At 51.6% G+C, this 11,641-nt stretch overlaps 1 protein-coding gene and 1 long non-coding RNA gene across 2 annotated transcripts; one reads left to right on the forward strand and one right to left on the reverse strand.

The window, feature by feature from the left end:
* Positions 1-2,984: 2,984 nt before the first annotated feature.
* On the reverse strand, positions 2,985-4,510 carry Sox3 (SRY-box transcription factor 3). The gene is given in 2 exon segments (XM_045140932.1): positions 2,985-4,472; positions 4,475-4,510. Coding segments are annotated over 2 exon segments (1,347 nt in total). The 3' UTR covers positions 2,985-3,161.
* Positions 4,511-4,695: 185 nt separating this feature from the next.
* On the forward strand, positions 4,696-6,010 carry LOC123456718. Its single transcript, XR_006634633.1, has 2 exons — positions 4,696-4,829; positions 5,696-6,010. It is a non-coding gene; the product is annotated as an uncharacterized LOC123456718 (long non-coding RNA).
* The last annotated feature ends 5,631 nt before the right edge of the window (positions 6,011-11,641 follow it).

Here is an 11,641-nt window from a genome sequence, read left to right on the forward strand (position 1 = left end):
GGCCTAGTGTAAAAACCTGGTGCTTCCCACATCACTTTGCCAGTGCCCACGCAGTGGCTACTGAGCGTCTCTATGTCAGGAATTACCTCTTTTCCTGAGGCCTCCAGGTATCATGGCAGGAGAAGCCTCTGAGGCAGTGATTGCATTGGTGTCTCTCTTCCTTTTGTGGCTCTACTGGGCTGCAGGTGGAACCAGTTAACCAACCTTGAGCACTGTCATTTCCCCTTTTGAGGACAACACAAGAAAAAAAGCAGGAGAGATTGGACTTTTCATCATATTTAGGTTTTAGTCCTGATTTTAAGTTCAACCTTATCAGTACCCCAAATCTCTCAAAGCAGAGTAAAGCTTGGGTAAACCTGTGTTGGTGGGGAGGGAGCCTTGAAAACTCCGGGTTAGAGGATGCAAGCTTCATTCCAGCTCAGTTCAGTTCTCCTCCTTATTGCTGAAGTTTGAAAAAAAAAAATATCTTTCATCTGTATTTAAATCCTCCAAATGTGCTGATTGATGAAATCTTTTCTCTTCTTAAAGGCAATTTGGAAATCAGACAAAGTGGAGCACAAAGCATGGATGTTTAGAGAGAGGGAGCAGTATGTGCGACATGCTGAAAGGGTGACCCTGGCACTTCTAAGAAGGCAGCAGCACAATGGGCTCTTCCAAAGAGGCAGAGTCAGAGTTTATTCCCCCATTGGCACCGCCCCCCTCAGTGGGGGTGAACTCCTTTTTTGTGTCACCCTTCCTGGAACCATTTCAGACCAAGACCCAGAGTAACCTGGACAGGTATTTTATTGAAAGCCAACGACTCCGAAGACTGAAAGCCAGGAATGGGGTGATGCTTATGGCAAGTGTCCTAATGCTGCTGGGACACTTGGGGGATGGGTTGCCTCACCCATCAGGGAGCTTAAGGCTTCTCTCTCATGCTAGCAGCAAGTGGCTAGGAGGAGTTTGAGGTCTATGGCTTTAGGATGGGGAGAGGAGGGAATGGGAAGAGGCCCAGCCTGAACAGCGGGCCCAGGAGGAGCACTGGGTGGAGGGCAATGCGCCTGAATCAGTAAATCAAGTCCAGCCTCCCTCCCACTCCATGGTGGACAGTGGGGGATGGAGTGGGGGGGACGGGGAGGGGTGGCGCTGCCTTCCCAGGGAGACTCGGCCTTTCTTGCAAAGGCGGGGTGGGTTGAGTCTCCAGGATCCGCAGTGATGTGTAAAAAGCGGGCACGACCCCCGAAGCCTCAGAAAGCCCTAGCGCTCCTCCTCCCCGGGCCCGCCCCAACCTGCAGGTGAATGCTTGGTCCGCACAAAGGAAGCCGGCTGGAAATGTGGAATTCGGACCAATTTACGAGGGACTCTGTCGCCTAGGGTCCCAACAGACCTCAAGCAAAGAAGCCTGTGGTCAAGAGTGGATGAGGATAAAAACAGTACACCAGGCCAAGCTTATTGGAAAGGCCGAGTTTAGTTATTCTGGGATAGCGAGGTAACAGGATTAAAGGGATTAAGGAAATCACCTCAAACAGCTGAGGAGGGGGTAGAAAAACACTAGTTCTATTTGTTTTCTTCCTAAACCCCAAGTAGTTTCGCTGGGGCCCAACCTAAAACGAAGGGCCTTTAGGGAGTACAGTGGAATAGCCAATGGTTAGGGACTGGAGCAAACTAGGCAAAAAGTAAAAAAAAAAAAAAAAAAAAAAAAAGTAAGCTGGAGACTCTGGATGAAGAGGGCAGTCTCTTCCTGAAAACAAACAAGGAAACGGACAAGTTAAAAACCAGCCATGGGAGGAGTTTTCGAACTCTTTTATCAACCTAAGATGTACCGTTTTAAACCAAATCTGCCAGTGCTGTATGCTCACTCTTCCGAGTCAGCGACCACGGTTTAAATGTTTTTATTTTCTGCTGGGGATGCCTGTAACCATTTATTTTTTAATTCACTCATTGAGATTTCCGAAGGGCTTTCGTTTTGTAAATATTTCTTCTCGCCCCAGTGCACAAAGGTAAAAGTGCCCCCTTTTTGGTCGGTTTCCACGGCCGCGGCTGCCTGGCTCCCGCCCCGCGCGAGAGCGAAGCAAACGCTCCTTCCTGGAAAGATCACTGCAATCAACAAGTGCGCGTCCGCGCGGGGCGTGCGGCTCTGCTAGTGTGGGCAGACTGCGGGTAGACGCTCGTAGAAGACAAGCCGCTTCCTCCACATGAGAATATTTCTCAGTTGAAAGAAGTGCGAGCTGGGAGCACTGGAAAAGAAATCATTTGCAAATCATGCTCGCCACCTCCTTGCCTGGTCATTCACTTTCCCCTCCTCCGTTCTGGAACCGGTTATAAAACTGAGTATTGGTACCCTTCCCAACCCACACCTAAAGTTTCGGGCCCACAAAATTATCAGGACTCCAGCATGTTGGTTATAAAATTTATTGATCTCTCATTTAGGAATTAAAAGTAAAATCTTGAAAAACCTGAAACAAAATAGCCCCTTCCCTACTACCCAAATGAAATCTGAACACATTAGCAGGACGAAACAGCAAACAGATCACTGCAGTAATCACCAACTCAACAGCCTAAATGCAGACTTGGACAGAAGCTGTCCCGCGGCCATGGGCGGCGAGGCGGGAGACACAGGCGCACCTGGCTATAAATTAACATTGGCTTTAGCTGCCCCACGGCTCAGCGTGGCCACCACCCCCCAAAAAACCGCGAGGAAAACATGCAACGCGACCGGGGTGGGGGCGTTGCTGTTCTTGGATTAGCCTCATTCACTCCTCGATTAATATCAAACTAACAAGACAACATTTTCAAATGCAACAGAAGAACTCGGGAGAAGGGGCTGGGTTTTTTTTTTTTTTTTGTATTTTTGTTTTTTCCTCTGCAAACAAACAGCACAGCGATTCCCAGCCTACAAAGGGGGGAGGGAGAGGGGTAGCGGCCAGGGTGCAGGCAGCTCTTGAAAGTCCCATTTCCGCCTCTCCAGACTTTTTTTTTAACTTTTTTTTAACTTTTTTTTTTTTTTTTTTTTTTTTTTTTTGCTTTTGTACAAAACCCGACAGCTACAGCAAAACTTTCCATCCTCCCCATCTTCGGTACAAGGCAACAGTCCCAGGCAAGCAAAAGCTAAACAACAAGGCGTCCCAACGTGGGGGTGTGGGGAGGGGTGGGGGCGAAGAGCTAAGAGCACGGGCCTAGGCTCAGATGTGGGTCAGCGGCACCGTTCCGTTGACCGCAGTCCCAGCGCCCTGGTAGTGCTGGTGCACGCCGTGCAGGCGGCCGCCGGGCAGCGGAGAGGCTGCGTCGGCCGCATCCCCACCGGGTGGCAGGTACATGCTGATCATGTCGCGCAGATCACCGAGGCAAGCGCGCTGAGAGTGCGACGCGATGGCGGGCGGCGGCGAGCTGGGCTCCGACTTCACCACAGAGCCCATGGGGCCCAGGCTCATGGCGGCCGCTGCGGCGGCCGCGGCCGCGGCGGTAGCTGGCTGTTGACCATAGGCGGCGGCGGCGGCCGCCGCGGCTGAGGGCGCCATGCCACCATAGCCCGAAGCTGCGGCCGCGGCGGCCGCGGCGTTCATGTAGCTCTGGGCGCCGGGGGGCATCATGGGGCTGTACTGCAGACCGGCCATATCGTAGCGATGCATCTGCGGCAGCGCGGGCGGCGGCGGCGGGCTGCTCATGCTCGGGGGCTGCGCGTAGCCCAGCTGCTCCTGCACCAGCGAGTAAGCGCCGTTGGCCCAGCCGTTCACGTGCGTGTACGTGTCCAGGCGCTGGCCCACGCCCACCGGGCTGCTGGCTGCAGCGGCTGCGGCGGCCGCGGCGGCGGCCGCGGCGGCCCCGGGGGGCAGCAGGCCGCCGGGCAGGGAGTACTTGTCCTTCTTGAGTAAGGTCTTGGTCTTGCGACGCGGCCGGTACTTGTAGTCCGGGTACTCCTTCATGTGCACCGCGCGCAGTCGCTTGGCCTCGTCGATGAACGGTCGCTTCTCCGCGTCGGTCAGCAGTTTCCAGTCGGCTCCCAAGCGCTTGCTGATTTCAGAGTTGTGCATTTTGGGGTTCTCCAGGGCCATCTTGCGCCGTTGCCCGCGGGACCATACCATGAAAGCGTTCATTGGCCGCTTGACGCGGTCCTGGTCGCTGCTCCCACCGCCGCCGCTTGCGCCGCCGCTGCCGCCGCCGCCGCCTGCGTTCGCGCCGCTGGCTGGGTTCGCGCTACTCTTGCCTGTGCCGCCCGGCGCCGCGGGGCCGCCCGTGCTGGCTGCTGGGGTGGGCGGCCCTACAGGGTTCTTGAGCTCAGTCTCCAGCAGGCTGTACATGGCCGGGGCGGGAAGAAGGTGCGCCAGCGTGGCGGGAGGAGAAGGGGCTCCCGGGGCGGGAGCAGCCACGGTGAAGAGGCCCGGGGACTCCGTCGGAGTGGCGCTTGGGGGCCGGTGGGCCAACGGGGTCGGGCGGAAAGGACAAGCTGGCCGAAGTGCTCCGGAGAAGTCAGCGGGATCCTGCGGGCTACTAGGCTACTCACACCTGATGCGTTGTTTTGAGCAGGTCACATTTGCAGCCTGGCCGTCCTCCTGCCTGCCCTCTTTATATACCTGCTCAGATCCCCGGGGGTTGGGGCTCGGTCCGCCCCTCACCCCCCGTAGGCCCCGTGATTGACAGCCTCGCAATGATGAGCCCTAGCCAATCATCACCAAGCCCCCATTTGGCCCAGCTTGGAAAATAAAAGTTCGGGGAGCCCTTTCGTTCACCCTCCAAGCCCCTCTTGGGTCGAGTGACGTGATGAGAGTTATTCAGGAGGCGGGAGTCCTTGCGACCGTCTCAGAGACCACCAATTAGGATCTCAAAAAGTTTGAAAGAACAAACTGGAGGAGGTAAGGGAGGGGGTAAGAAGACGCTTGACGAAGTTTGGGGGGAGGGGAGAGGGGCGCCCGCGGGGTTCAGAAAACAACTTTGCAACCCTGTCAAGGCCGACCAGCACCCTCATCCCTGGGCCGGCCTGTAAAGCTTTCTGCTGACTGCATAGAGGACCTCCGACCGCTTTGGCTGCCAGCGCTGAGGACGTGAGGATCTGCCAGCAGCCCAGAAGGGATAGAGGGACTCAAAGCAATTCGGAGGTGCCTTGGGCTGTGCCTCCAGGAAGCTCTCTCTGGCCAGCTTTGTCGCTGTCTTCCCAGACCCTGCACGCGGAGGGCCAGTGTGCCCAGGACGGAGAGGGGTCAGGGGCTGGGGTGAGGGAGCCAGAATTCAGGACTGAGTGCACAGGGCAGCCAGGCTCCCCGGGGCGGTTTCAGGAGTGAGCGACCAGCAGCTCGGTCGCGGCTTGAGCTTGGGGGAGGCGCTGGCACGCGGTCGTGTGGGGGCTGCGGGACGCAGGGGGGCAAACCGGCCTCTACTCTCTAGCTCCCGGCCCCCGCTTAGCGGCCCCTTTTTGTCTCTGCTCTCTGGCCATTTCGGGTTTTCCAGTCCGATGCCCCCGAGGGGGAGGGTCGGGCCCCTTGCAAAATCCGTTTTCATGGCAACACGGAGCCTCTCCGAATGAAAGAAAAGTTTCTTGGAAGGGGGGGGGGCGGTGGCCGGAGCTGTGCCGCGGCCTTGCTCCATGTGGACCGCCAGGCCCCCTCCGTTGGTTGCGCACCTGCCACGACGCAGAGCGCGGTTTTCCGCGCACAGCGTCGCCGCCGCCCCCCGGAGCAGGCTCTGCTAACGGATTGCGCGCTTCTTCTTTCTTGTTTTACAGCCTTCCTGACTACAGCCCTGAGACACCGAGCGGGACCTTCACTCACTTGTGTTGTCTGTCAAAAACTAGAGGCTCAAGAACACCAGCTGCAGGAAAGAGAGAACCTGGACAATCGCCGCCGCCAGCTCTACCAAGTGGCACATCATTCGAAACTCCCAGAGCCGCCTAAGGCGGCAAATGAAAATAAGAAGCCGTCTGGGCAGATGTGGCAGAAGCCGAGTTAAGGTGTCTGAGCAGTATGGGGTCCCGCCTATCCCCTTAACTCCAAGGAATGGTGGGGAACCGAAAAGAAACCATAAATCCTATAAATCATAATCTAGTCTTCTAGTTTTTCCGAGGTATTTGCAAAATAAGGCGATCTCCAGACACCGAGCACTCTGTCGGGCTCTTCTCTCTTCCTTTCTTGCATTAATTAAAAAGTAAGCCGCTGAGGTTTGCAGAGAGTAGAAAGGTCCAGCCCATTCACGGACTGCTTGCCCCAGAATCCCGGCTCGCGGCTGGCATCACCTCCCGGAAGTTAGGGGGTCCTGAATCCTCCCTTTAAGTTTGAGTTACACCTGGTCTGAGTCATCTGGGCCAAAAGATCAAATGTGTGGTTGTACAGGTTGAGGAGTTTAAGATCTCTGGGAAAATTCTGTTCATGAGCATAAAGTGAATATGTGTTATGTGTGTGTTTATACGCAAGCGCATGGGTGTGCACAACACTGCCAACACAGGACGGAAGGCATGCCTCGGAAAAGAGAATGATTCGATAAGTCCTTCGGCACCTTTTTTCTTGGCAAACTGGCTGACAGTTAAATTTTTGTAGGCAAACCCACGGTCCCCCAAAGAAGTCAATGCGCTGTGGCCCCTGCCCTCCCCACCAGCTCCGTTCGTGCCCTCTCGAGGCTTTTCTGGGCCCCTGGGCTGTTGCTAAGTGAAGAGCCTTTTAGGAAACTACCCAACCGATGCGCAGCCTGGCTCCAGTAGCCTGACAGATGTCAGGATTCTTTCCAAGTTTTAGGACCCAAGTAAGCCGTTGTGGTGACAGCGCCTGGGCTGCATGTTTCCCAAGATAGAAGATGCGAGGCTGGCCGGCGCTCCTCCCAGAAGCAGATAATCTGCAGTACCTAGTCAGTACTCCTACCTGTTTATCTTTTGATCACACCTCCTTGTGGCTTAAGTGAGCCTATTTTCACGTTATACTCTCCTGCCAGGTTTGCAGAAGTCTTTTGCTAGCATCAGCTACCTTCTCCCACCTTTTGGCTTTCTGCGGTGGCTACGATGACAGTGATCTCTGGTGATTCTGAGGTGGTCTGCACAACTTTAAACAAGTGCCACAGCGAATTGCTTTTCAAAACACTTCTGGGGAAAGTTTCTAATCATAAACCGTCCTTTCAGTAGACAAGCAAGATTACCATTGTGGATGTGGGGAGATGGGGAAAACTACCTCTTTCAGCCCATCCAGCAGTGAAGACTCAGACACCATCCAGCCATGATACTTTAACTGAGGGATGGGGGCAGGTGGCATTGCCCTAATGTCCTCAATTCCAACGGAGGCTTGGGGATGCCAACTGGATGGTAGGCAGCTAACTGCAATGTCAGGGACCTACACACTGTATCCATTAACAATGACCAAAAATTTAAAATAGGAGGGGATCTAGACCCAGTCCTTTCCACTCTCTCAGAGAGAAAAAGAGTCTTCAGCAGCACTCTTTCTCAGTGGCCTCCTGGAGTCCATTGACAGCTCACAGAGCCCTGGATCCCAGGCTAGGAATCTGGCCAAGCTCCTCCTCCCCATTCCCTCACACTCCCTGGAGAGCCCCAGGCTCCCTCCAACTGGGGTCCAGCCAGGGGCTTCTAGATCCCTGGCTGGGACAATAGCGCCGTTTGTTGGCTTAGGTTGGAAACTTCATCCAGAGAAACCCCTTGTAGACATCCTGGTCTTTGTGGTCGCCCCAACTCTCCAAAGACAGGCAGCTGGCTTGCCTGATGGACAGAGTGGGCCTAACCCTGATTCGAAACAGTCTGGCCCAGTGAACTCTGAGCACATCCGACATCCTGGATCTGCTGTGGTGGTCCTGCTGCCTTGGCAGAAATGGGGTGTTTTAAGAGCCTCCTGTCTGCAAAGAACACTCTCAGCAATTGTGCTTTATAGCTACTAGTGGAAAGAGGGGAAAGGGCTGATCTATATTGACTCATCCTTAGTAACTAGCTCATGGGGGTGGGTGGGTGTGCAGATAATCAGGGCCCTAGCCCAATTAGAACAATTAATTTTTTTTTTTGGAAGAGATGCCCTCTGCATTCTGGATGGGGTGAGACAGATTTGTGTAGGTGCCTGGTGGGGGGTGAGGAGGGTATGCTGTACTGCATTTTGCCCAGGCCAGCTGGGGCCTGACAGTAGGGTCAGCGAAGGTGGCCCACCAGCAGTGACACAGCATTGTCTTCTTAATTCTCAGTGCTGGATCCACCTTTGAGGAAAGAGAACAACTTATCCTTTGGAAATACTGTGCTTTGCAGCAGAAAAACACCATGCATTTCTGTCCCTTCCTTGCGAACATCTCTGATCATTTATCCTGGCACAGCCAAGACTGTATTTTGGCTAGAGTGTGGGCTTTGATGGGAAAATCTAAGGCTTGGGTCTATTGTAGAGCCATCCTTTGTATTTAAAAAAAAAAAAAAAAAAAAAGGTCGGCAAGGTCACTCCAACTGGTGGAAGAGACAGCACCTTCCAGTGATTCCCCCACCCCCACTCCACAGCATGGCTCCCAGCTTCCAATAGAACGCCTTTCTTTCAGGTCTGCGAACAATCTGAATACTCTAGTTTGGTAACTACAGAAACTAAATAATAACCTAGTTGACATTCTGTAAAGAAATACTTTTACAGTCCTGAGATATGTGATGGCATGGTTCTGCAGGTGACATAGGATGTTTGAGTGGCACATTGGTGATCCACTGCATTTTGATATAGATTATTTGGACAGCTGCACTTTTAAAGTGAGTTTCTGAGTGGCACATCCGTAATCTACTGCGATTTGGCATAGATTATTTGGAGAGGGATACTATTAAAGTGAGTTTCCAAATTTGCTTCGTTGGTTCTCTGAGCTTTGTACTTGGTAGTGACACTTGAATCTTCTTGGCCCCCACACACCTAGGGGATCAGTTGTAAACACTGCTCTCACCTACACAGGTTTCAAGATATTAATCACTCTCTCTCTTTCCTAGGTGCCCAGCAATTCCCAGGCGATTGACAGCCTCTGCCTTTGTTTTCAGTGCCTTCCCGCTGACCTCACAACCTGAATAATTGCCTTCTCCCTCGAAGGAGGACAGCACTGCCCAGGAACTTCAGAGGACACTCTGAGCCACCTGGTCTAATCCTCTATAGCCCCCACCTCCTACCGCCCATTCCTACAACTCTGCACGTGCTCAGCAATTCAGATTACCAAACTCGATCCCCTGCCGAGCAGCCCCCAGGAACCTGGCACCCTAAGGCTAGGCTTCGCCCTCCCACTGTTGCTGTAGCGCTTTCCACTTCCTCCTGGCAGTGCCGAGGCATGGCCCTCACACGCGCAGAGGAGAGGTGACCTGTGGTAGGCTGAGGCCAAGGAAACAATCTTAAAATCGTTATCAGTAGGTCATATTAACTTAGTCGACGGATTTACAATTCCACTGCGGACGGGGGACACAAGGCTAGGAAACCTGGCAACATTCTCCAGAGAAGGGTGCCTAAAACAAAACAAAACACAAATCAATAAATCCCAGGCATTTCAGAGCGACCAGGCAGAGCCATCTGCCCCTACCGCGGGCGGCGCTGGTTAGTGGCCTGGTGGGGGTGGGGGAAGGACCTAAGCTTTCTGGAGAAACTGTTAAATCTTTTTTTTTTTTTTTTTGAGAAAATGTTAAATCTTAAGACAGCATCCAGTTGTTCCTTACCCCTCCTTATGTTTTCTTTCTCTCTCTATTTTTACGTAACTTTTTTCATGTTTTTTTTTTTTTTCAAGAAAGTGGAGAGCCATCGCAATCCAATGTGCATGATTGCTACTTTCTCTTTCTTCTTGGCAGGCATTTCCTTTCGTCACACTAAACTTTAGTGGTAAACCCACTCAGTTGCGTGCCTAGTATGGGAAAGAGGGATACTCTGCCCTTTTTCACCCCGCATCACAAAGTGATCTAGAAGAGCAGTAAGGCTGTGGGCAGATGGAATTTCACCTACTGCTTCCCCACTTCCAGCTCCTAGCTGATCGATCCCCAGAGAAATCCACCTGGTGGGAAGCCCTAGGTCCTTCCCAGGGACCTTGCCCGCAGCTGTGCTTTTCCCTGTGCGCTCGTAGCGGCGCGCCACACAGTCTCTGACTCTGGGGCCGGCGAGCGAAGCTCCGGACGCTGCTGTGAAGGCGGCCGGCCTGGAAACAGCTTGGTGTGTTGCTCCTGGTCGGATGTGGAAGCTGCTTCTTCTGGGGCAGACTAGCGTTCCCAGGACTGGTTGCCAGAGCACGCGACAATACGAGGTCTGTCCGGAGGCTCGCGGGGCTGGAGTTTTTTGCATGTAGGCCGCTGTCACCCCGATTCCTTTTCTCCGGAAAGACTAGCCAGGTTAGACCTGGAGGCGGTGCGAATGTGATGTGTGTGTAATTAACACCATCTCCACATGTTTCTGAACATATTTCCTTTCCCAGCACAGCATAGCTTCCATTTGAAAAAGCAAGAGGAAGAACGTCCCGATAACCTTTTCTAATAGGGGAAAAAACCCGCCCCTTTTGTGGAACGGTTTCTTTACAAAGCCAACAACCAACCTTATTTTCTAGTTCCAATGGGTATCCCTTTATGAGTTATATTATTAAAGAAATCCGACACTAATTGTGCCGATTTAACTTGTTAATTAGTTGCAAATAAACTATTCATTAGTGGTAAAATAAAATAAAACCCATGTGCCTAGATATCATTCCACATTCACATATTGTAGTGTCTGCATAGCATAGGCATACTAAATTAAGTTCCTAAAAGGTTCCTCCTGAGGATAAATAATTAAAATATATTCTACTTTAATTGACATTATAGAGGACATAAATGAACTTTTCCTTTTAGAAAGAAATAGCCATTTCTAAATAAAGCTTGCAGTCTGGAGAATGGAGGCTTCAGCCAAATGAATAGTCATTACTACCTTTTCAACGACGTGGGCCTTTTGATCAGAAAAGAAATTAGCTCTAAAAAACAGACAATGGAAGCCTGCCCTGCAATAGGAAGAAAATTAGACGGCCAAGGCTCTTCACAACACCTATTTCTATAAACCATAGAGCTCCTTGCTTTTCAATTACAGCTGTTCATTTCATATAAGGAAAGGGGGAAAAACAGGCCTCTAATGTAAACTCGCTTTCACCATAAAGCCTCGCTTCTGGCTCACAGCCAGGCTGCCTACTTACTATTGTTTTTAGTCTTCTCATCAATTAGCTAATACTATATATTTTAAATGACTCTGGGTATATTCACAGATTCCCTCCTTACTTCCCCTCCCAGACAAAACCCAAGCTGGACACCCATGAAAGGGCTACCATTCGGTATACAGATACTTAAATGTATAAAGTTTTATGTTTTTATTGTTTCTCAAAGAAAAACCATATTGAAAACCCTGCTTTGTTGTTTTTTCCCCCCTTTATTTCTTAGTTCATCATTGAAAAACCCAGACGAGGTGATGACAGGGAGGGACATAAATGAGCAGCTTTCAGTATTGTTTCTAATTGTTCTCAAAGCTCAGTCCATCTCTCCATAATTTTTCTGTGTCCTTTAGACCATAATTTGGTTTATACAACTCTGTGTTTTAAAAATATGAATCCTGAAACTTGCTAGGCCGATTGGTTTGGTGTCATTATATATAATTTCATTAAAAATATTGTCTTCATCATTTTGGTGAAATTATCTAGCCTGAAAGAAAGAAAAAAAAAATCCATTTTGGTGGTGTGCTACAAAATA

The sequence above is a fragment of the Jaculus jaculus genome, chromosome X, assembly GCF_020740685.1.
Source record: "Jaculus jaculus isolate mJacJac1 chromosome X, mJacJac1.mat.Y.cur, whole genome shotgun sequence".
Taxonomy (NCBI): Eukaryota; Metazoa; Chordata; class Mammalia; order Rodentia; family Dipodidae; genus Jaculus; species Jaculus jaculus.